The 26,879-nt window shown below is 37.2% G+C and overlaps 1 protein-coding gene across 1 annotated transcript in view; it reads right to left on the reverse strand.

Moving 5' to 3' along the window:
- LOC150080054 (uncharacterized) overlaps positions 1 to 26,879 on the reverse strand; it is a 559,273-nt gene that overhangs the window by 312,999 nt on the left and 219,395 nt on the right. The window contains exon 11 of the mRNA XM_090381984.1: positions 24,617 to 24,760. Coding sequence (XP_090238110.1) covers positions 24,617 to 24,760 — 144 coding nt within the window. The remainder of the gene's footprint in view (positions 1 to 24,616; positions 24,761 to 26,879) is intronic.

The raw sequence follows: 26,879 nt of genomic DNA on the forward strand, positions 1-26,879 counted from the left end.
ATCTGTTTAGGTTTCTATTGTACGCCGATTCGTTACGACCTGTGCATAGGAAGGTCTGTTTAAGATAGTCGGGTGTATAGTTCTCTTAGCTTCTTGGTATGTGACAGAATGTTCCACTTTATACCACTGAATCTGCTTTTCTCTTTTCCAATATTCACAATTCTTGGAATAGTCAGAATGGTCTCCCTTGCAGTTTGGACATTTCGGTTTCTCGAATGAACAGTTCTGATTGCTGTGCTCCTGGGACCAGCAGTTGGAACAGATAGCTACACCACGGCATGCCATTTGTGAATGACTATACTTTTGGCATTTAAAGCAGCGGAGAGGATTCGGAATGTATGGTCTGATGTTACAATTTAGATATCCGGCCTTCACAGATGTAGGCTGTTTAGGAGTGTTAAATGTCAGTATGATATTTCTGGTTGGGATAAGTGTCCCATCTCTTGTAATTTTAATTCTTCTCACAGCTATAACACCTTGATTTTCAAGTTCATTTTTAATTTCTTCTTCAGAGACGCTGATAAAGTCCCACTCAGAAATTACTCCTTTCGATGTATTTAGGGTACGATGCGGAGAGACCTTTACTGGGATCCCACTAAATGTTTTCATTTGAAGTAGTCTTTCTGCATGTTTGGTATTTGCTGTCTCGACTAGAATGTCGACGGATTTTAGTCGCGTAACATTTTTTGGTGTTCCAGCCACAGTTTCTAAATATTTCTGGATGACGAATGGTGACAGTTTTCCTAATGGCTGTTCTGTCGTACAATTAAAAACAATAAAGGTAGGTGCATTAAGTGATGTTATTTCCTTTTTTTTGCCTTTTGGTTGCAATAGTCTCATTGTCCTCATTTTTCCGACTAAAAGGAGTCAGATCTTTGGGATTCGTGGTAATGTTTGAGTCATTCATGTTTGCTCCTTTTTGCCCGGGAGTGAGAGCTTTTCCGCCCAGTTTTCCGGACCCGCCACGGGGAGGCAGGAGCGGTGCCACCTAGTTTTTTTTTTTTTTTTTTTTTGGTAGTTATTGGTGCATCGGCTTCTGTGGCCATAGTGCACCTCCCAACGTTTTTTGCAGTACTTTGATCCAAGCCCGAGGCGGGATTCGAACCCGTGACCTTTCGGTTGCCAGGCAGGCGCTTTACCCACCCGGCTAGCCAGGTCGGCAATTGTGCCACCTAGTGACGAAGCGGAAGTAGATTAGTGGTTAGTAGGACTAGAATATAAATAAAAGAAAGGTGACTTTCCTTTTTTAGGAACCTTTGCACTGATACTTTTCAGCAACTATATATATTTACAGCAGAGAATTAACTTTAAACTCTTGATATGTCTAACACTCTTTCACTTTAGGAATCGTGATAAAGGGATGGTTGAGTGGGAGAAGACAGAGTGGTAATCAATGGACACTGCTCATCGTGGACTAAAGTTATTAATGGAGTCAATCAGGGTTCAATATTGGGTCCATTGTTGTTTTCTGTATTTATAAATGATTTTAATGATGATATATATCAAGCTTAATGTCCAAGTTTGCACAAAATACGAAGGTTGGCAGGGTTGTTAAGGACACTAATGACAGTACGCTGCTGCAACAGGATCTAGAAAAGTTGAGCAGACGGGCTGAGGGGTAGCAAATGAAGTTTAACATTGACAAATGTAAAGTACTACATATGGGAAGCAGAAATCCCGGAGTAACGTATCAACTCTGTGGTACTACACTGACAGTGGTAGAGAACGAAAAGGACCTAGGGGTAATTGTGCAGGCAGATATGAAGTTTTCTGAGCAGTGCAGACGGTTTGCAAGAGTAGCTCATGGTGTCTTGCCAATGATATACAGAAATTTTTCTAGCAGGGATAAGGAGGTGATTATCCCCTTATATAAGGTAATGGTCAGGAGGGCTCATTTTAAGAAGGATGTAGAGCTGTTGAAACAAGTAAAGAGAAGGGCAACAAGATTATTGAACGGAACAATGGGTTGCTCTTACGAAGAAAGGCTAAAATTTGCAAATTACAGTGTCTGGAGACTAGGCTTCTGCCAGGTAATGTGATTGAGGTGTATAAAGCCTTAAATGGTTTGAGCATGCTCAATGCTGATGGGATTCTTCCTCTTGCTCAGAATAATCATTTGAGAGGGCATCAATTCAAATTGAGGAAAGACAAAAGTAGGATAGTTGTGCAGAAGTTTGCCTTTAGCCAGCGGGTGGTTGGTTGGTGTAACAGACTTCCATCCTTTGTTGTGGAAGTTGATAGCCTCAATAAATTTAAGGCTGAGCTAGAAAGGTATTTAGAATGAATGGAGGGGTGAAACGGGAGAGTTTTTTTTTTTTGGCTGATGCTGCATAAGCTTGCTTTCTTGCATCATATGACTCTACTAATGCTAAAGGATATGATCAAGGGTGGAATTCAGGATGAAATTTCATTCTGAAAGATGCTGTGCATCTTTCAGAATGAAATTCTGAAAGATGCACAGCATGGTTTTGTAAAGGAAACATCATGTTTAACAAATCTGTTTAGCTATTTGACAGGGTCACTCATGAGCTAGATTTAGGGAATAATTTTGATATTGTTTATTTAGATTTCAGCAAAGCATCTGACTCAGTCCCAGATGAACGGTTATTTTATAAACTGGAACAGGTTGAAATCACATGGAGAATTCTTAGATGGAGAGCAGGATGGCATCAGGGAAGGAGGCAGAGGGTTGTGATAAATGGTAATTCCTCAAATTGGGTTGATGTAAGAAGTGAGGTTCCCCAAGGATCAGTATTGAGACCACTGTTGTTTTTTATTTTCTTAAATGACATTGATGAAGGGATAGAGAGCATGATGTTTAAATTTTCAGATGCTGTAAAGATCAGTAGAGTAGTTAATGATCACTGCCAAGCAAAGCTTCTTCAGAGAGACCTAGATACACTTCAGGAATGGTCAGATTGTTTGTTTGTTATTTAGAGCATTAGCGACTAAGACCATATTGCTCCGGGATATGCGGTGGTCATTACCTAACCTTTCCGCATCCTCCGTATTTGGTGGTAACGGGCTCGAACTCCGGTCTAATCAAGAAGCATGTGCTACGCACTGCTGCTCCTTCCCACCTGGCTACGGAGGCACCGGAATGGTCAGAAAAATGGCCGCTATGCTTTAATCCAACAAAGTGTAAGGTATTACACCTGGGAAACAGTAATCCCAAAATAACTTATTCACTTGGAGGAGTTGAACTAAAGCCAGTAGTGGAGGAAAGGGACTTGGGTGTTATGATACGGTCGGGAATGAAGTTCTCCGAGTATTGTAGACAGGTTACAAGGGAGGCCCATGGTGTGCTATCGATGATGTATCGAACAATTGCTAGTAGAGATAAGTATGTCATAATTAGCATTAGCATTAGTAGAGGCATTTGATGCAAGAAAGCAAGCTTATGCAGCATCAGCCAAAAAAAAAAAAAAACAAACAAATAAATAAATCAATAAATAAAAAATAACCACTTCCACTTCACCCCTCTGTTCGTTCAAAATACCTGTCCAGCTGAGCCTTAAACTTATTTAGGCTATCAACTTTCACGACAAAGGATGGAAGTCTGTTCCACCAACCAACCACACGCTGGCTAAAGGCAAATTTCTGCACTTCTATCCTACATCTGTCTTTCCTCAATTTGAATTTATGCCCTCTCAGGTGATTATTCTGAGCGAGAGAAAGAATCCCATCAGCACTGAGCATGCTAAAACCATTCAAGGCTTTATACACCTCTATCAGATCACCTCGCTGGTGACTAGTCTCCAGACACTGTAATTTGCAAAACTTAAGCCTTTCTTCGTAAGAGCACCCCTTTGTTCCATTCACTAATCTTGTTACCCTTCTCTGTACTCGTTCCAGCAGCTCTGCATCCTTCTTGAAATGAGGCCTCCAGACCTGTATACAGTACTCTAGGTGTGGCCTGACCATTGCCTTATACAAGGGAATAATCATCTCCTTATCCCTGCTAGAAAAATTCCTATATATCATTGACAATACACCATGAGCTACTCTTGCAGCCCGTCTGCACTGCTCAGAGAACTTCATATCTGCCTGCACAACCACCCCCAGGTCCCTTTCATTCTCTACCACTGTCAGTGTAGTACCACAGAGTTGATACGTTGCTCTGGGGTTGCTGTTTCCCATGTGTAGTACTTTACATTTGTCAATGTTAAACTTCATTTGCCACCTCTCAGCCCATCTGCTCAACCTTCCCAGATCCTGTTGCAGCAGCATAGTGTCAGTAGTGTCCTTGACAACCCTGCCTACCTTTGTATCGTCTGCAAACTTCGACATTAAGCTTGATATACCATCATCAATATCATTTATGAATACAGAAAACAATAATGGACCCAACACTGAGCCCTGAGGGCCTCCACTAATAACATTAGTCCACGACGAGCAGTGTCCATTGATTACCACTCTCTGTCTTCTCCCCCTCAGCCACCCCTTTATCCACAGCAGCAATTTGCCTCCAATGGCACACTGCTCCAATTTGTGCAGCAGTCTTCCATGTGCAACAGTATCAAAAGCCTTTCTAAGATCGAATTATATAATATCAAAGTTATTCCCTGCATCCAGTTCCTTTGTGACTGCATCATAGTATCCAATCAAATTGGTCAGGCAAGACTTCCCCCTAAGAAAACCATGCTGTGTCCAAGCTATAACTGAAGTCAGTGTTGTCTAAATGATCCTGCAGTGCTTCTTTAACTAGTGCCTGCATTAATTTTCCTGGAACAGAAGGTAAACTCACAGGTCTATAATTACTTGTGTCAGCCTTTGATCCTCCTTTGTAAATTGGGGTCACATTTGCATATCTCCAGTCTGTGGGTACTTCCCCTGAGTCCAAGGAAGCTCTCATAATTATGGCTAAGGGTTTGCTTACTTCCTCTGCTGCCTCCTTTAATATAACTGGATAGTTCCCATCCACCCCGGGTGCCTTTCTTGTGTTTATCTTCAACAATTTCTCTTCCACTTTACTCTCAGTTATTACAAGATTCTCTAGCTTACTGCAAGAGTTGAATACACCTCTGGCTTTCCCCTCGCTAAATAACTCCTCATGTGTGAATGTCGATGCAAAATATTCATTTAGTTTGTTAGCTACCTGAGCAGGATCATCAACAGTTGACCCATCGATATCAAGTGGACCAATCTGATTCCTGCCCTTCCTTCTAGAGTTTACATAAGTAAAGAACTCTTTGCTGTTTTTCTTTGCCTCAATTGCCAAAGATTTCTTGTAATCCGCCTTCGCCTGCCTAACCTCCTTTGTAACTTGGTTACAGATCAACTTGTATCTATCATAGGCTTCTGTGTCATGTGTTAATTTGTATGTATCCCATGCATGTTTCTTCTCTGCCATATACCTCATCCGTTCATCCAACATCCATTTAGGCCTAAACCTTGAACAATATTTCTTAGTTGGTATGTAAAGCCTGGTAGCTTCCAAGATTAGTTCCTTGAATGCTTCCCATTTTGAATTTGTTGTTGGTAACATCATCAGTTGGTCCCACTGTATAGAATTTAAATATCGTCTCAGTCCATCGTAGTCGCCTTTACGAAAGCAATAACCCTTCCCTTTACCCCTAATGGTAGTTACCTCTTTGAGTAAATCCCACTTCAGCACTCTGTGATCACTGCCACCTAGTGGTTCATTTATCTGCAGATTCTTAATGCATGAAGAATCACTGCTGATAATCAAATCAAGAGTATTCCTCTCTCTAGTTGCCTCCCGAACATGCTGATGTAGAAAACAATCATCCAATAAATCCACAAAAGCCTTGCTAGTGTGTGAGTGACCAGCCCCCAAATTCCAGTCAATATCTGGGAAATTAAAATCTCCCATTATAAGACTATCTGATTTACTGGCCCACTCTATTTCCCTGTACAGTTTCTTATTATACTCATCAGGTCATTAGGCCTATAGCACACTCCTACTCTCAATTTTGATCTCCCAATGCTTATGTCACACGAAACTGACTCGACACTGCACTGTCCAGCGATGTCCACTGGCTTCACTTCCTTGGATTTTATGTATTTCTTAACTAATAGCATAACCCCTCCTCCCTTCCTATCCAGTCTATCCTTTCTGTAGACGTTGTACTCCGTTGTAATCCCATTATATAAGGCTATTGTTAGACCACACTTGGAATACTGTGTTCAAGTATGGAGACAGTACCTAAAGAAAGACATTGTGCTTCTTGAAAGAGTCCAAATATGGGTTCACCTGGTGAGATCAGCAAAAGGATGTCCATATGAGGAAAGACTTCGAATATATGGGTTGCAGAGCTTGGAAACGAGGCACCCTAGAGAAGACTTGATTGAGGTGTTCAAGGCTCTGAGAAGCAAAAGTAAAATGAATGGGGGCGAAATATCCACAGTTATAAATGATTTTTTTTTTTTTTTTTTTTTTTTTTATGTGAACCCCAAACACGAGAGGTATTAGAACCTATAGAACTTAGTACCGTGCTTGGGTTGGAGGTTGCGAAGACGAAAGAGGATATTTGTTGACATTGGACTTGAACTTCTGTAGATTGTAATTTTCAGGAAATACACATGAAGGAAGGTTGTTCCAGAAAATGGCTGTTGAATGAATAAATGAGGAAGATGAAAAGTTGGTTCTGTGGGTTTGAAATTGGCCAGTATATGGATGTTGGCTGGTGGCGGCACATATTCGGACTGTTTTGAAAGAGAGAGCGGGAATTATAGTAGCCAATTCAGAAGAACAGTGCCCATGGAAGTATCTGTAGAAGAGGCATGCAGCAGAAACAGTACGTCTATGAGAAAGCGAGTGGAGAGACTCTGTTAGAGATGAATCATTAATTAACCTAACTGCCCTCTTCTGAATGGAATCAAGAAGCCTGAGAGAGGTTTTGGGGGCACCACCCCAAATGTGGGAACAATATTCCATGGCGGGGTGGATTTGCGATTTATACAGAGTGAGCAGCTGTTTGGAAGAAAAGTTAAGGCGAGAGTGAAAGAGAAAACCAAATTTTTTAGATGCAGAGGAAGCAATATTTGTAATGTGCTTGTGCCAAGAGAGATTAGAAGTCAGAGTAATCCCCAAAAGAGATATATCATTTTGCCTAAAAATAAGCATAGGAGCAGAAGAATCCTTTTTGTGAGATATAAGACAAGATTGAGTTTTAGAAGGATTGAAATCAACTAAGTTGTCTTTGCCCCACTGGAGAATTACCTGAAGACAGGCATTTAAGGAATTGGTAGCAGATTTTCGAGAAGTTGAAGCTGATTGAGTAGGACAAGGTTTCTCAAAATGGAAGGTGGAATGCAATGTGCTATCATAGGCAAAACTATGGATAGGATTTCCAGTTAATGGAAGAAGGTCATTAATGAACAAGAGGAAAAAAGTGGGGGAAAGAACTGGACCTTGGGGGACACAGGCGTTATTGGAGAAGTTAGAAGACAGAGAGCCATCTATCATCACCCTCAGTGAGCGATCAGAGAGAAAACTGGATAACCAATTACTAAAAACAGTTGGTAAAACATAAGATGGAAGCTTGTTTAGAAGACCTTTATGCCAAACACAATCAAAAGCCTTTGAGATGTCAAGAGCAACTACTTGTGTTTCACCGAACCTTTCCATTGAATTAGTCCATAAATGGGCAACATAAGCCAGAATATCACAAGTGGATCGACACTGACGGAATCCATACTGGCGATCGTTGATCAGACGGAAGGTTTCTAGGTAGTTTAAGAGTTGGCAGTTAATTGATTTCTCCATTACTTTAGAAAGAGTAGAAGTAATTGCAATGGGACAATAATTGGATGGGAGGGATTTGTCACCCTTTTTAGGAACTGGCTGGATATAAGCAAATTTCCAAGCAGAAGGAAAAACACCTTTGGAATAAGAAAGTGAAAAAAGGCGGCAAAGAATAGGAGTAAGTTCAGGAGCACAGGTTTTGAGAACAAGTGGAGAAATACCATCAGGACCTGGGGCTTTCTTGGCATCAAGATTCATCAAAATCCTTCTGATATCCTTTTGACGGAAGACCACAGGAGGCATTGAATGGAGCATGTTGGAAATGGTGGGAGGTGTTTTACCAAGATCATTAATACATGGGCTGGAAGAAAAATGGGATTCTAGCAGGTCAGCTTTATCCTTGGCTGAAGTGACAACAGAACCATCTGGTTTGGACAGAGGTGGGAGCAGAGATGGTAAAAGTTGTGGCCAATAGCTTTGGCAAGAGACCAGAATGCTCGGCTACCATTAGGGCAAGAAGCAAGTTTTCTACTCTTAGCCTGTTCAAACTCTAGTTTGGACTGATAAATAACTGCTTTACAATTGTTGCGATCTTTGGTGTAGGCAGAAAATGAAACTGAAGAATCAGAAACAAGCCAATTACGATATGCAACACTCTTCTCTTGAACAGCCTTAGCACATTTATTGGAAAACCAAGGTTTAGATAAAGGACGAGATTTTAAAGTGGAGTGTGGGATTAAGGATTCCATTCCTGCAAGAATAATTTCACTGACACGATCTGAACAAACGTTGACATCAGTTTGGTTTGGTTTGGTTTTTTTTTTTTAGGAGCATTAGCAACTAAGGCCATATTGCTCCGGTGCGGTGGTCATTCCCTGACCTTTCCGCATCCTCCGTATTTGGTGGTGACGGGCTCGAACCCCGGTCTAATCAAGAAGCGTGTGCTACGCACTGCTGCTCCTTCCCACCTGGCTACGGAGGCGCCCGTTGACATCAGAAGTTTTGAAACAGTAATCCGACCAAGGAAAAGAAGACTCGCAGGTAATCCCATTTTGCATTCTTGTAATGCCAAACAACACGAGGTTGGGAATAGACATGAGATAAAGGTTCCATTGGAGAATAGACAATCACCAAGTTGTGATCTGAAATGCCGAAAGGACCTCTCAATTCAACCGTGTACTTAGAAGGGTTGTTTGTGAGAAAAAGATCAAGCATATTGGCTGTATGATTAGGATTGTCCGGAATTCTTGTAGGTAAATGAACAATCTGTGCTAGGTCATTAGTAATTGCAAAAGCCTCAGCATCTCGATCTGCTGGGTCGGTGTGACTAGAAAATGAAATCCAGCTGGAGTTGTGAACATTAAAATCACCAAGGAAAATTACCTCACTGTTAGGAAAGTTGGACTGGAGAAAGTCAAGTTGCAAAGAGAGGAAGTCAAAGAGCTCCAAGTGATTAGTGGAGCTGGGAGAACGGTAGAGACAACAGATGAATTTGACACAATGAGGTAGAAAGATTTTAAGCCAGAGAAGATCAAAGAGAGGAGTTTCCAAGTCTCTGACCACGAATATCAGAACGGACATATGCACAAGTACCACCTTTGAGGTGAAAGGAATCATACAGCGAATAATTTGGGCATTTGAGATGAGCAGTAGTTGAATCAACGGATAACTGAGATTCTGTCAGAAAAAGTACATGGGGTTTGGCAGACTGCAAGTGGAAATGGACATCGTTGAGATTAGAATTGAGACCACGTATATTTGTGAAATGAATTAGGAAGTCCTTGGGAGGTTTAGATCTTTTCGCAGATAAGCTTGCTCTATTATTTTGACAATTCATGGTGTATTCAATTGTAAGAAAAAGTGGGTGGGACATGCTGTATGAAGTAATGAAATTTTTGGATACGGCGTACACATGGTAAGAATATACCCAGATCCTTGACATAATGTGGCTTCGCCAATGCTCCACGCATACACACTACTCGGACTCGCTCCAGTCACTATCTGGCAGAGTAGAGGTAGCAAGATTATACACTAGCTGATCCGGAAGCCTCCTGGAGAGTTACCAATAGGTTCGGTCCAGTGTACTAACTAGCGGCGAGCCTGCGAACACCGTTTTAGAGCTGTACCCTCGAAATGTAAGGAATACTGGATCTCGCCACGACGTTCATCATAACCTCAAAAGTCATCAATTATACTGCATGATGGAAGAGATAGGGAAGTGTTGACCGGAACTTAGCTCTAGAGACTAAACATGGGTTCCATCACTTCAAGCCTCCAATAAGCAAAGTGGTGGTATTTCACCAGTTGATGAGAGTCATCTACCACCTAGTGCTGCCTGGTAATATAGAGGGGCGGCGTTCCTCCATGTGGTGTGGGCGCCACACCTCGACCCCTGCTTATGGTTCACACCTGGGTGGTCACCCACCCTGTACTTGTGCATGGAGGTTATACCCAGGATTACTAACAGTCCCACCATCGTGAAGGTGCAAGCAGAGGATTTGGCTGTCACAGACCGTCCGGACTTCGCCGAAATTGGGTCCACTTGACTTGAGTGCCACCCAAATATCAGTTCCATCAGCGTTTTAGACTCCCAGGTAGCAAGTACAGCTTGTCTGGCATATCTGAGAGAATGCCTGTGACAACCTCAAGGATTCTAGAACTAGGAGCATTATTTCAAGTTACAGGGGGGAGATGTTTAGACTGGATTTCAGGAAGTTTAATTTCAGCCAGCGAGTTATAAATTACTGGAATAAGTTACTTATATGTGTGGTTGAGGCTGACATTTGGGGAAATTCAAAGGTTAGCTGGACAATGCCCCTGGCCATTCTACAAAGCTTGCTGAACTTAGAACATCACTGGACATCAAGATGATATCCGCTCTATGTCATCAACCTTTGCCCCTGGCAGACATACCCTGGTCCTGTTCCACCTATCATTGTTGTCGATCTTCTGCTTTGCTCAATAGCTGACGATGATTACAGAGGAATGATTTGAACGATCTGGATCAAATTGAAGCAATGGTTTTCCATTTAGATGTATGGTCATCATAATCTGCAAAGTGTTTAATTGTCACAATATTATTCATTACGCTGAAAACTCGTTCAGCTGCAGCACTGCTAATCGCAATGGTTTCAAAGATATTTTTGGCTTCTTTCTTAATTGAAAAGGGAATTTCACTTCCTTTTAAAGATAAACTGTCTTTGATAAATCTAAAAGCATTAATTTTTATTTCATATTTTATCAGTAAACTTAATATTTTTATTCGTTTTTCACTGTCTTGCCACGGAGACAAAAGTTCTTTCATATTCCACGATTCCAGGAAGAAATTTAAAATTTCTTTCAATTCCTCATCATTAATAATATCATTATTTTCTTTGTTTAATTTAAAATTACTCTATTGCATTAATAACTTATCCTTAATAAGGATAAGTTAAATGTGTTCTTACTTTCAATTTTGATTCTTTCAAATTCTTTCTACTTCAATATGCTCTCAATTTTAGCTTCATAATTTCCTATTTTCCATATTAGCGATAGCATTGATAGTTAGAATAATTAATTTATCTGCTTTTACTATAGTGATGCTGTAACTTTGTAAATCTCCTGAAAGATAAGAAAGCTCCTGCAGGATGTCGATCATTAGTGCAAAATCGTTAAGAAATTCCAGATTGAAAAGTCGTTTTAATAATCCAGAATATTTAACTTATGATTCAAAATGTTTGCACAAAGCAGGATAATTCCTCCAATCCACAATTGCCGTCTGCAAGCTACAAGCTGCACATCGTGGTCCGAACACACGACAGATCTTTATAGTTTCCACATAAAGTTCTTTAGTAATCATCTTTAATTCGCAGTGGATTTTTGGAGATTGGTGATATAATGCATAGTTTTTTTTTTTAATTATTGCCTGGATGCCATTGTATTTTGGAACATTTTCTTCACAGTGAAAGTCTTGATGCGGTTTCCAAATCTGCCAACATTTCATCTTCGGAAAGTTTACTTAATATCTTAGTTGCCTTATTCTCCCCCCCCACCAGACGTCGCTACTTTGATGATGTTGATGTTGTTTGGTTTTTAGGAGCAGTAGCAACTAAGGCCATATTGCTCCGGGATATGCAGTGGTCATTTCCTGACCTTTCCGCATCCTCTGTATTTGGTGGTGACGGGCTCGAACCCCAGTCTAATCAAGAAGCGTGTGCTACGCACTGCTGCTCCTTCCCACTTGGCTACGGAGGTGCCAGGTTCGCTTCTTTCACTAGTTCTTTGAATACTGTGCAAAATATTGGAATCATTTGGATATTCAGCTACTGTGACTATGTAAATATAGACAGAAGAAATTTACTGGAAGGAGTGGATTACTCACTTCTCCGAAAAACAGATGACTATTTGTCGGAGTAAAGGGGAACCACAACACAGGTTGACCAGAGGCTATTATCCGTGTCGGGAATCCTCTTAATCGTCTGACTGGATATGGAAAGCATATTAATTAGCGAGACTTCTCGGAATGTGGCTGCATAGGTTTTACGGATGCCACTAACGTTGTGGAACGGTAATCCCTTTCACCCTTAATTCTTGCTTTCTAATTACCTAAATTGCCTAGAAGGCCAGAGGCGTGAACAATGCATACGAAGTTGTCTCTCGTAATCTGGTTGTTCTACGGAAAAACTATTTTAAATGTAATTACCAAGTGGAATTTTTAAAAAAATCACTATAAAGAAGTTTGTTAAACAGAGGTCCGACTAATTGATCGTTTAAACAATGGGCTCTTGCAAGCCCACTATAGCTCACCACTGGTTATATCTACAGTGAAAAAGATTTTTATGATATATCAACCATGCCTTCTGCACAGAGAGAGTACACGCACAGCACAATAACTGCTACAAAAGTAGTAATTATCATGGTTTGTATGCTCTTTCGTGCTCAAGATGCAGCAAAGGCATACACTTATGACTATAAAACTATTCCTCTAATGTTGACCTGCAACTATCATTGTGGAAATGCGGAGCTGAAAACTTGTCTTGATAACTCACTGGCATTTTAAAATATGCTGAACGTGCACTAGAGAACTTGCAACCAAGGATACTATGTGTCACCTTCTTGGGATCTATATACAGTAACACCCAATGAGTCTGGAGATAGCTTACACTTTTGTAAATCACACACACATTATAGGAATACCACAGTACTGGTTCTTATATATCACAGTTCTCACAGGAAAAGCGAAGGTCTTCCATGCACCATACCACTAATTCTAATATCATACTATTGTCAACAACAAATTATGATTTTATCAAATTGTTCTTCTCGCTCCTGAAAAAAAAATTGGTTAATACAAAAATTAAGATAAATATTTAATTGCTGTTCTAACCAATCAACTGCATCCATATGTCTAAAATGATTTCATCTTTATTTTTAGACAAGATTATTGATGATACTCTAGTAGTCACTAAATTAAATGTTCGCAGGTTTCCTTTATGCACAGGTCAGGATGCTAAAATTCTTGAACAAAGTGTTTCACTTCTGTCTGTGTCAGTTTGTAAATAAAAAGTTCCTTTCAAATAAAGGAAATTTTTAGCAATGGCATTAAATTTTTTTATACAAAACATGCAGTAAGTTTACAAGAGACAAATTATCTATTTTCTAAAACATACAAGTTAACACTAGAACTGCTGCAACAGTCAAGATGGCTGTTTGCCTAATTTAAATTGTTGCAGTTTTGCAGTCCCTTTAACTGCAGAAGTGTGAGTCCCTGACAATTCCTAACTTTCCATTAACTTTTAGTCATCATGCACAACTGAAAATTAATTTTGGACACATTTTTCTTTTACATTTTAGCTATATAAATAAAACTGCTAAAAGCAGTCAATTTGACTGTAAAATTTTTATAAAACTATCTAATTTTTATACAGTTAATCAAATTTTTGCACTTATTTTTTTTTTATGAAAACCCCAAACACGAAAGGTATCAAAACCTATAGTACTAAGTACCGTGCATGGGTTGGAGAAGTATGGGGTTAGGGGGGGGGATGTCGGATTTTATCTTGTGACAAACATAAGTGATCCGAATCACCCTAACTATGTGTTTGTTTACACATTTATGCATGCCACTTCAGACCTGAGTGTGTGAGTCACTACTATATACTGCTGAGCCATGCCAATTTGGTTTAGTCTGGTGAAACTTAATATGTGGAAAGGTATTTCAACAATTTTTACAGTTCTAGTTCGACTGCATTACTAAAATGTGGGGATCTCGTGGTCTCACCACAGGATTCCCACATTTTAGTAGATCCTAATGAAAGAGGCAAGGAATCTAGTAGTAGTGAAAACAATACTTCTGATCCTTGTGCATCAAGTGATACTGTAGATCAGGGTTTCCCAAAGTGTGGTCCGCAAAAAACTTATTTGAAATATACCTACATAAAACTATAAGAATATTTCCAGAAAAAAATGAAAATGTAATAAAATACCCAGTTATATTAAAAATAAAGTTAATGCTTTTATAATTTATTAACTTTATATCTGTGATGCCTCTAGATGACTCTGCTCTTAAAAAAACAAACAAACAAACTGTGACACAGTGACTGATGCGCTCATCAATTTTATTAAGCCATGTAATTAGCATACATGCGTACATCTTGCATCTGAGGTGGACTGCCTGTGCCATCTCTAACTTACGAACCATGCCACAGTCATCGGCAGTCAGTGAGAATCTAACAAGTGGAGTGTATACGTGGCTATTGTCATGTCTTAATCCTTTTCTCCACTGTCGCCTGTGAAATGATAAATTTAATACATAGTATTACACATTTTTTAAAATAAATATTTATATACACATCCTGTCATTTATAATATGCCTAAGTGGCTGAAGAAACGTCTGCCTAACAAGTCAAATGATGTGCAGCCTAGTACAAGTAGAGATAATGGAAATAATATTAATAAATGGCCTGGCAATAGGCAAACTGACAGCATGGAAAAGAAATCCAAAGCCTCTTGGACAAGGCAGTATTATGAAGATTATTGAAAACTTGGTTTTATCTGCAATAACCACATGCCACTGTGCATTATTTGTTTTGAAACATTGTCAAATGAATGCATGAAACTCTCGAAACTGAAATGGCACTTAGGTTGTGTGCATCCAGAATACTCAAATAAGCCAAAGGAATTTTTCATTAACAAGAACAATTAATATATTTCATCTAGAAAAAGTTTTGTAAAGACAGTTTCCATGAGATGTTGCAATGAAGACTTGGTTATGGCTTCGTATGAAGTTGCAAAACTAATAGCCGAAACAGGATACTCTCATACTATTGATGAAAAGTTAATATTTCCTGCACTAAAAGTAATTACATTTCACCTTTATAAAAAGAAAGAGAATCAACTGCATTTACTCTCTTTCTCAAATAATATGGTGAAGTGTAGAATTGTCGAAATGGCGAATAATATTGAAGAAACTCTCATAAAGTGCATTCAAAGCTGTCAATTTTTTTCTTTACATGTGGATGAAAGTACAGACATAGCAGATAATGCCAATTTAATGTGCTGCGTAAGATATGATTTTAAGGATACCGTCAGTGAAGATTTTTTGTTTTGTAAACCCCTACCAATGAGAACAAGGCTGAAGAACTTTTTAAATTAATCAATAATTATATAATTGAAAGTGGAATTGATTGGAACAAATGTGTCGCATTGAGTTGCGATGGTGCCCGGTCAATGGCAGGTACACGTACGGGACTTTTTCCGAGGGTCCAAGAGGTGGCTCCAGATTGTGAATTTTAACTATATAAGAGCTCATTCCTTAAATGCCAGAATCTTCACTGCTTTATGCAAAAAATTAGGAAGCAAGTATTAACATCTATTACACAGTGAAATTTGATTGTTATCAAGAGGGAATGTATTGAAACGACTAATTGAAATGAAGAATGAGTATTCATTGTTTTTGGAGAAACATTCTCAATCAGCAAAGGATGCAATATTCGAATTTAAAGAGGTTTAATGATTTTAATTGGTTAATTAAGGTGTCCTACTTATGTGATATATTTGGAAAAATTTGGAACCTTCTTCTTTTTTTATTAATGGCAGTACAGTAAGCGCTGGTTATAGTGAACACGTTTGCAAATTGAATTTTGATTATAAGTGAAAGATCGAGTTTACTTCCCATTTATAACAGATTGCACAAATAAAAATCCCAATAAATCGAAAACTGCAAATTGTTTTTATTATTTTTATGGTTGTGACCTTCAGAAATGTGCTTTAGAGAGTACTGGGTTTTCTGATTAGTTTAGCTCCAAATTCGGTATGAATAATATCGGCCCAAAACTGTGATTTATTATTTTTCTCAATTTTTTACAGCAAAATGTGAACGAAAAGAAAACGCATAGTTTTAACATTGCAACAAAAAACAGAAATTATTAATAGAATTAGAAAATGTGAAAATTTAGGAAATCTCTCCAAAGAGTTTAATGTGGAGACTTCAACAATTTACGAGATAAAGAAAAATTTCAATGCTATAGCAGAATTTGTGTCAATTGTGGATAACAAAGGAGGATCTAGCAGGAAAAAGACGATGTTGAAACCTGAAAATGCCATTTTAGACAGTGCACTTTGCTATTTTTTTGTTTTCTTCAGAAGCAAAGTTTAGGTGAACCAGTGTATAGTGCAATGTTGTGTGAAAAAGCATTGGATTTTAATCGAAAATTAAGAGGTAATGAATATTTTAAGTCAAACACAGCTTGGCTAAAAATTTCAAAGTGAGACACAGTACATGCGAACCAGACAACTTTCTGCAGACGAATCGGCAGCGGTGTCCTTTAAAAGTAAGTTTGCTTCAGTTAAGCAAGTTACGAGAAAGAAAACAATGTTGATGAGATGGGCTTATTATGGAAAGCATTACTGAGAAAAACCCTAGCCACTAAAAGAGAAATGCCCGAACCACGTTTTAAGATAAAAAATAGCGAGTTACAATTGCTATGTGTGTGTAATTTTGTTGTTATTTGGTTTTTTTAGGAGCATTAACAAATAAGGCCATATTGCTCCAGGAATATGAGGTGGTCATTCCATGACCTTTCCACATCCGCCCAGATTGTCTGGCTCATTATCAGTAAGTCGAAAAAACCGAGAGCATTTAAAAATATTTCTACTGTTTTGTATAAAAATCATAAAAATTTCCAGATGGATGTTTCTGTTTTCCGAGATTAGTTTTTAATTTTTTTATTTAATTAATCTTAATTATTTAATTTAATTGCAAAATAAGATTAAATTTACTTAAATAATTAGATTAAATTTATTTAATCTTACCAGAAAAATTATCTGGAAAACTGACGCTCTACTGTATTTTTGGTTTTTTAAACGCCTTAAATTTAAATTTACAAGGTATTGATATAAATATTTTTAAAGTGTAGGAAAAAAGTAGAAGCAACTACAAAGAAAATTCATCTGTGGGTACTTCAAGTTGAAAAGGGGAATTATAATTTTCTTCTACTTGTTTAACTAAATTACAAAAAGAGTATGTTCAAAGCAACATTCCGGCTGAGATTTCTATGGCGATTAAGGAACACCTCTTATTTTCCTCCAATTGACAGCAGTAAAATGTGGAAGAATTCTGTCTCAATGAACAAGAAATTGATTCTGCTATTAGACTGTCATGTGACACAGCATTAAAAGACTTCTTCGATTAGGTCTCACGATAAATTTTTGGGTTAGCTGCCATGAAGAATATAAGCATTTATATTCTTGTAACAACTTACAATTGTGAAACTGGATTCTCAACATTAGTTTTTTTAAAAATCAAACACCGGAACAGATTTGATGTCGAGCCAGATTTGAGAATCAAGTTGACATCTTTTCCCCCTGATTTAAAATTACTATGTGATGGAAAATAGCATCACCCTACTCATTAAATAAACATTTATTTCCAAAAACAGACTCAAAAATATGTCAATTTTATGTAAACTTTTGAAATTTATGATGAATACCTAATTGCATTATTACTGGTATGTTAAATGTCCTAATGGTAGTGTCATTATTTCTTGAACCTACGAGTATAATTATTGAAAATACATTAATTTATAGTTATAGGTGGGCCGTGAAAAAAAAAAATCTGCATAGACTTGTCCGTGCTTGAAAAAGTTTGGGAAAACCTGCTGTAGATGATTATATATGGCATCATAATTGTAAAAACTATATGTGCCTATCAGTGGGCTGCAAACATACTTCAAAACCTGGGCACATATGGGAAGTTATAAAAGCTGATGATCCTTCAGCTGGACGTGCACTACAAGGGAACATAAATCATGATAACCCATCGAGTTTCTGTATTAAGCATGTTATGTTTATTTGTAGATACAGTAGACTCTCAATTAACCGGGAGACTCCAAGACTCCAAATTAAAAAAAGAAAAAAAAAAAGTCAACCAGTTTATACCTATTAAAGTAATAACTAGAATAGGTATAAACAGATATTTTTGCAAGTCGTAAATAAGCGACATGCGGTATTATAAGTCGTCATTGGGAGATTAGTGTACCTATTATCTTGAAATCCCCGCTGTCTTCACACTCGCCCTTCAAAAAAAAGGACCAAATGTTTAGTTTGTTTTAGTGTGTCACGTCGATTTTTTTGTGTTCCGTTGCAGCACAAAAGGAAATTTTGTTTCATTATTTATGTCAGGGATGTCAGACTTTTTTTCGTAGTAAATTTTTTTTTTTGTTTATAAATTGTGAAAATGATGGGTAAACGCAAAAGAGTTGTGTTTTCAGTTAAACAAAAACTTGAAATTATTCAAATGTTTGAAAACGGTGCATCTGTTAAATCTCTAAGGAACCATTATAAGGTTGGTGAGCAAACTGTACGCAACATCATAAAAAATAAAGGGAAGCTATTAAACTTAAAATGGACATCGTAAAAAATAAAGGGAAGCATCGTATTGGACATGTGAGTAGTGGGTGGTAAGTGTTTTTGTTTTTTTTCTTTTGCCATATATTTTACATAGGTTGCTGAACATTTTTCGATACAGTAAGTCCCCAACTTAAGCAACTACGGATTTATGTAAATTTTTTTTAGGATTGTAAAATTTAAAACAAACAAAAATAATAAATAAATAAAATAAGCAATCAATAACGACAATCACGGCACACACAAATTGCACAAGTGAGATACGGAGTAACAAGCAAAAAAATACGAAAGAAGAGAAGATTCTTACAACTTATGGGTTTTTTTTACATGACTGAAGATTTCAGGGAAGGGGAACACATTTCACCATAATAACGTAAAAACGCACGCAATTCCAGCTATCAGTATTATCGCAAATGCAATAAGATCGACTTTACTACCCATTTATAATTAGACGGACGAACAGAAAAGCCAAGTAACCCGGAAGGTGCAAACTGTTTAACCCTGTTAAGTTCTTTTCAGAAAATTTTATCATGGTGCCGACTAAGAGAATAAGTGACAGTGGTACTAGTAAATTCACTAACAAAAGGAAAGCCATCGATTTTGATCAGAAAATTAAACTAATAAGGATATATGAAAATGGGCCAAATATTAACAAGTATCGCACGGAATTCAGATTTGTCAATAATAATATAGTAGCAATATGTTATTAGTCATTCCCGAATTACGTAAAACTCGACGAAGTAAGAAGTCCTGGAACGTATCTCTTATGTATGTCGGGGACTTTTGTATTTTTGGATTAACCGGGAAATCGATTATCCAGGATTTGATTTTTACCATCTATCCCAGAAAATCGAGAGCCTACTGTACTTCATGATAAAACATGCACAGAACTGCATTGAAATCAAAGTGCAAAGACAACTGAAGGATAATAATTAATATATATCCATTCAAGAACTTGATGCTTTTATCAATGTACTTTTAGCTTGAAGAGAAAATGGTGCTAACAGTTTAGAACTGGATAGTTGGTGGTCAACTGTATGGGGACTCAATTTTTTCATGATACAACGTCACGTAACAATTTTCATGGAATTAAGTGGTTCATAAGATTTCATATACGTTCTTCAAGGAAGGAGCACACATTACAATAGATGAGCAGCTATTTCCAACCAAAGCTAGATGCCAATTCACCCAGTGTATGGCCAAAAACGAGACAAATTTAGTATAAAATTTTGGTTGGCAGCTGCCACAACTTCAAAATATCTATCGAATGGCTTTCCTTATTTGGAGAAAGACAATATGCAACCAGCTAGTTGACCACTTTCTGAACATGTCCTCCTAAAACTAATGGAACCATTTTTGGATCGAGGTAGAAATGCAACCAATGATAACTTCTTTACCAGTTTTGATTTGGCAAAAGAAATTAGTCCAAAGAGGGAAAAATGTAAAAAAAAAATAATACTATAGTAGCAACAGTGAATCGTGCTCATAAATAAGTTCCAATGTCCATAAAAAAGAAGATGGCAGAAATATATTCCACTTCAATTTTGAAACTTGATGATTGCACTTTGACAAATTATCAGACCAAAGCGAATAAAAATGCCATAATCTTGAGTACACTTAATATAAGTGTTGCAATAAGTAATGGTGCAAAGAAGAAGCCTGACAACACAGTGTTATATTACAATAAAATCAAGTACGGGTTGATGTTTTAGACCAAATGGCTAAAAAATATTCAACAAAAGCAGGTTCACCAGAAAATGAATTGTTAACTCTAGTTATTTACCTAGATTCTAGTTATGCTGCAGGTTATTATCCAACATAGTTTGTATGAAAACGAAAATAAAAACTTAATTGTTCCTTCATTCGACTTCACTCTTAAAAATTATACAGAAAATATCTTTACAATTTTTCCAAAAAAATTTATGTAAGTCCAAAGTTACATAACCTGGGCTTACATAAGTCAGGGACTTGCTGTATTTTAGAAGAAAAATTGCATTCTTTTTGCATTCAGATTTGGTTTAATATAAGCAATCTTTGTTTAAAAGGTGGCCACTTTAACACTGGAACTGCTGGGCTACCAAAAATACCTGAAACTGCCTTTGCTGGTCATTTTCACCACTGTGCATAAAATAGACTTAAGTTGTTTTCAATATTTTATTATAAGCATTGTAATATAAAGTTACTGGCAATAGTACATAGTATTATGCTTATTGTAATACACATAAAAGTAATATTTCTGATAGCAAAACTTTGTTTTGTGTTCAAAACACAAAACCAAGTTTATTTCCTAGACAGACTAGGAAACAAACTGGTTTAAAAATTAATTTGCACAGTTTAAACAAATGACAGTTTTTTCAACATTTCCTGTATACTTTGCACATGCATAATTTTTACACACAGTGCACATTTCTGTAGTTTGTTAGCACCAATGCCTAATTTGTCATTGATGCATTTTGAGACGTTTGGTATGGCCACTATTGTTACTGGTTTGAGCTGCTGCTTTCTGTAAATCTATATATTCTTTAAATATGTTCTTCAGCTAGATTCAATATAAAATCTCCTCTCCTCTTCATAACTTTCCCTGTCACTTCTTTATAAATAATCCAAGCATTGATTACTGCAAGATCTAATATATTATAAAAGAAGTGAACCAGCAAACTATGTGAAATTCTTCAGAGAAACTCCCACAATGTTCAAGCCAAGTGGACTGTGTCCCATTGGCTATTTCTTTGGAGAATTACACTCTAGCCCTACATCTCTGCATCCTTTCCTTCCTGTCTTGTTGAATTGTAGTCAGTTCAATTTGCTCAAATATGTACACTTCAGTTTTGATTCTCTTAGTAGCCCTTATAAAGCCTGCACGGCATAAGAAATACATATCAGTTTTTACAGTTCAATATGTGTTTTTTTTCTTCCTTTTATGTCTATATAAGCTGCTTACATTATGTCGGTGGTGTGGCTCTGCTATGGACTGCTGTCTGTTCTATAGTTTTTTTCTTGCTGCATAAGGATCACTGCTATGCAAATCCTCTGCATTTGATTTGTGGAACGATCGGTTTGCCTTTGCAACGATTTGTCTAGCGATTGAAATGCAGCGATTCCATGACCATTATTGGCCTCGTGGTCCTCCGTCGATATGGGGCATAATGGTCAGTCTATTATTTTGTTACTTTGTTTTATTTTAGTAGGTCGTTTTAGTCCCTTTTTGGTGATATTTCACGTCTCTCGGAACTGGTACCTTACTTGGGGGGTGCTGCTAAATTATTATATAATAGGCTTTATTTTAAATTTAAAATGGATTTATTATTAATTGGATTTAATTGAACTTATTTGGAGACTTTCGGCTACACAGTTTCAGTCTTGTTACCTTACTTTCCCCCCTCCCTGTTAATTTAATTTTTATGTTAATTTTCGCTCTACAGTTTGCCATGATGCTGGCATATGTATTAATTTGATTTTTAATTTTTATTTTTATTTGAAATATCTGTTATGTACTGGGCATCATGTGTAGGATGTGCATTTTGCTGTCTCTAATGATAGCTTTATATTTATTTATTTTCTTATTTCATTTTATTTAATTCTAACTTTTACAGCCATTATTTATATATATAAAGAATCTTTCTTTTCCTATTATTTCCTAACCTAACCTTCAAGGTTAGGTCATGGTATAAAAATTGTGTGAATATTTATTTATTTCTGTTCCTTTCATATTTTGTAACTTCTGCTTGTGATTTTTAAAAATTCAAGGCCACCAAGAGTTCTTTATTTATTTTATTAATATGTGTTGATCAGTGTAGCCAGAAGTCTACAAACACATATATATGGTAATTAGGAATAGAATCTCTGCACATAAAATTGATTATACAAAGTTCCAAACAATTTTTTTCATAACTGCATTAAGTAATGAAAGATATCTATCTAGTTATAATGAAGGAGGCAACAAGGAAAGTAAGCAAACCCTTAGCCATAATTATGAGAGCATCCTTAGAGTAAGGAAAGGTCCCCAAGACTGGATATGTGAAAATGTATCCCCAATTCACAAACAGGGGTTCAATGGGTGACACAAATAATGATAGACCTGTTAGTTTAACTTCTGTTCTGGGGAAAATAATGGAGTCACTGGTTAAAGGGGGTGATACAGGATCACCTAGAAAAGACAGCAGCAATAGCTCAGACACAGCATGGCTTTGTTAAAGGGAAGTCTTGCCTGACCAACTTGATTGGATATTATGATGTGGTCACAAAGGAACTGGATGCAAAATATAATTTTCAGGAAAGCTTTTGATACTGTTGCACAAATTGGAGAGGTGTGGCATTACGGACAAGTTACTGCAATGGATAAAAGGATGGTTGAGTGGGAGAAGACAGAGAGTGGCAATCAATGGATACTGCTCTACGTGGACTAATGTTATTAGTGGTGTCCCTCAGGGTTCTGTGTCGGGCCCATTATTGTTTTGTATGTTTATCAATGATATTGATGAAGGTATATCAAGCTTAATATCAAAGTTTGCAGATGATACAAAGGTTGGAAGGGTTATTAATAACAGTATTGACAGTATGCTGCTGCAACAGGATCTGGAAAAGTTGGGTAGATGGGCTGAGGAGTGGCAACTGAAGTTTAACATTGACAAATGCAAAGTACTGCATATGGGTAGCAGTAACCCCAGAGAAATGTACCATTTGGGTGGTGTTACACTCAGGGTAGTGGAGAATGAAAAAGACCTGGGGGTAATTGTGCAGTCAGATATGAAGTTCTCTGAGCAGTGCAGATGGGCTGCCAGAGCAGGTCATGGAGTTTTGTCAATGATATGTAGGAATTTTGCTAGTAGAGACAAGGAGGTGATTATCCCTTTGTGTAAGGCAATGGTCAGGCCACATCTTGAGTACTGTATACAGGTCTGGAGGCCTCATTTTAGTAAGGATGTTAAGTTGCTAGAATGAGTACTGAGAAGGGCAACAAGATTGGTGAAAAGAACAAAGGGGTGCGCTTATGAAGAAAAGCTTAAGTTCTGCAAGTTGCAGCACCTGGAGACTGGGCACCTGCGAGATGATCTGATCGAAATGTATAAGGCCTTGAATGGTTTGAGCAGGCTCAATGCTGATGGGATACTCTGCTAACCTGAGTGGGCATACATTCAAATTGAGGAAAAACAGTTGTAGAATAGATTAGCCAGCAGGTAGTTGATTGCTGGAACAGACTTCCATCTGTTGTTGTTGTTGTGGACGTTGATAGCTTAAATAAATTTAAGATTGATAACCTGAGTGGGCATAGATTCAAATTTAGGAAAGACAGTTGTAGAATAGATTAGCCAGCAGGTAGTTGATTGCTGGAACAGACTTCCATCTGTTGTTGTGGAAGTTGAAAGCTTAAATAAATTTAAGGCTGAACTAGAGAAACATTTGGAGTGACTGGATGGGTGAAATGGGAAGTTTTTTTTTTTGCTGATGCTGTATAAGCTTGCTTTCTTCCATCATTATGCCTCAACTAATGCTGATGTTAATATAAATGTTGAATTGAATAATCTTTGTTTCTGTTTTGTGGAATAAATGTTTTCATTGACAGATCGCAACATTCTCAATAAAAAAATTAAAATTTCCACTCCATGTAGCCATATGAAATGTCTCTTATAGTTGAACACACTAAAATAAGTATTCCTATATAATTCTATCTGTCACCTGAAAACAGCATTTAGGTCAGTTATTCCTAAGTCAAATCTCCTTCATTCTTTCTTATTTCTACCCTCCAATAACAACTGATTCACTATTCACTCCAACAGCAGAATATTTACACAAAACTATTGTTGCAGTCATCACATGTATCTATTGCTTGCCTCGAGATTTGCATTTTGAGTGAATAATAACTGCTAACTTAAATCTGGGGCATATTTGTTTCTTCCCCATTTTTATAAAGTTTATTAATATTATAAAAAAAGATTAGTTTACTATAGCTGGAAAATTAAATATAGGCAAAAAGGTCTAAAATAAGTCTAGAAAGACTTGACAATATCATGCAATACTTACACATAGAGACTTTCTCTAATTTTTTTTGTTGTTTCAGTTTCTTCAACACTGCCATAAGACTGTAAGACTATTTCAAGTGCTTCTGGATTATTTCTAAGAGTTTCTGGTATATAAAAAGGTCTATCTGGATCAAGTTGAGGTATCCTATAATTATATATATAAAAAAAAAATCTTTTATTTTATCACTATAAAGTGTACTTGATAAGTACACTCCAAACCTCCTCATATTTCAACCTTTATTGTTCATGATCATATACAATAAATATTTGATCATACAGTGAAAACATTTTTAAGCCAGGTCTAAACAGTAGCAAGCTGGGATTCTGTTCATTTGTTGGTTCACCACAACCAAAATCAAACACATGCTACCAACTTTGTTTTCAGTACTGTAGTAATTATCATAGAAAAAAAAAAAAAAAATATATATATATATATGCCATCTACTGTTTTATGCTACAATACATTTTACTTTATTTCATTTATATATGCAGTAGTACGCTGCTCAACAAAATTAGGACAACTTTGTTTTCAGAAATATGGCAACTGCAACTGCAGTAATTATTATAGAAAAAAAGAGAGGAATCAAAAAAAAAGGAAGAAAAAAAAAGGAAGAAAAAAAAAATATAGATATATATTTATTTATGCCATCTACTGTTTTATGCTACAATACGTTTTACTTTATTTCATTTATATATGCAGTAGTACACTGCTCGACAAAATTAAGAGAACAAAATGTTTTTCATGAACATTTTCATAGTGAACAGTGTTGCTCAAGGCAAATATTTGATATAATAGACATCCTGGCATGCAAATTCTGAGTATCCAATATAAATGGATCTAATTTGCATAATGTGCAGCTCTTTACAGAGTGCACATTATGAAAATTATTCATGCCTATAAATATATGCGACCACATCATTCCTGTTTTTTTGGTTTGCTCAGTGGGATAGCCACATCTTCAGTACTCAGGATGGCAAGCCGTTGGCCGACTTGAAGCCGGGCAGTTGCAGGTGACACGTTGGCTTAATGTGTCATGCAGTGTTATCTTGGCACTATGAAAGTAGTTTCAGGAGACAGGAACCATTACAAGAGCTGGCCAAGGTTGCCCAAGGGTGACGTCAACCAGAACAGACTGCTATCTGGCTCTAACAGCAAAGCGGAAGCCTATGATGTTAAGAGTTAAGAGGGCCCAATACAAGGACTCTACATAAGGAAGCCAGTGGGTTGTATCCCACTAACCACAAACCACTGTAGAGCTCACTGAAACTGGTGCCAAGAACATGTGACTTGAAGCCCTGACAAATGGGGTACAGTTCTGTTCTCTGATGAGTCCCATTTTAGCCTACAAACAGATTCTAGACATTATCTCATCTGGAGACAATGAGGAATGTGGTATCACCCCTACAACATCAGAAAATGGGTCATTTACAGTAGAGGTAGTGTTCTCGTGTGGGATGGAATAATGATCAACAGGTGCATCCTTCATGTTTTTGATAGGGGTATCGTAACTGGCAGAGGTACTGAGAACAGATCCTGAACCCTATATGCGATGTTTTATGGAATTCAATAATGTAATCCATTCACCAAAACATGGCTAACAGAAGATGAAACTGACACACATACAATCGGCTTGTAGTGAACATGATGGATAAACTTCTGTTATTTGCTGAATAAACTTCAACAAACCTCAATTTCCAGTGTGTAAAATGCTAGAAAGAATGGCACATAACAACAACTACAACTGCTCAACCTAAGTAATTATCTTTTTCTAATTATAATTATCTGCTCCTCTACTCCACCAGTTCTGTACAAAATGAAGTTACATGGCTTTAAGCTGCTTCACTTTATCAATAACACTTTGATGATGTCAAGGGCAGTTTTTCATTTTGATGCAAGTAACGTTGTTTCTAGAGTGGAAACTTAGAATGCACAATATCAATTCAGATGTGCACCAAAATCCAGTTAAAATTCATATATTTTTTTTCTGCTTAGCCAATGGTATCAAAACTGACATGGTGCATTTTTACATGATTCATTCTTCAGTGGCTATGGATACTGCTCAAAAGACCTTAACCATCAGAAATAGGCAAATGAAGAAGAAAATTTCAGAAAAAAAAATGGAAAAGCTGTTTTCCAACATTCCTAGTTTTCAGCAGGTATTTGGATAGCCAAAGTGCAACACTGACACTGCTTGAACAGAAATCATGGGATACGTACCTAGTACAGGGTAGGCCCACCTTTTCCCAGATAAGGGCAGTCACAT

This window comes from Mastigoproctus giganteus, chromosome 9 (assembly GCF_048544385.1).
Source record: "Mastigoproctus giganteus isolate SK-2022 chromosome 9, ASM4854438v1, whole genome shotgun sequence".
Taxonomy (NCBI): domain Eukaryota; kingdom Metazoa; phylum Arthropoda; class Arachnida; order Uropygi; family Thelyphonidae; genus Mastigoproctus; species Mastigoproctus giganteus.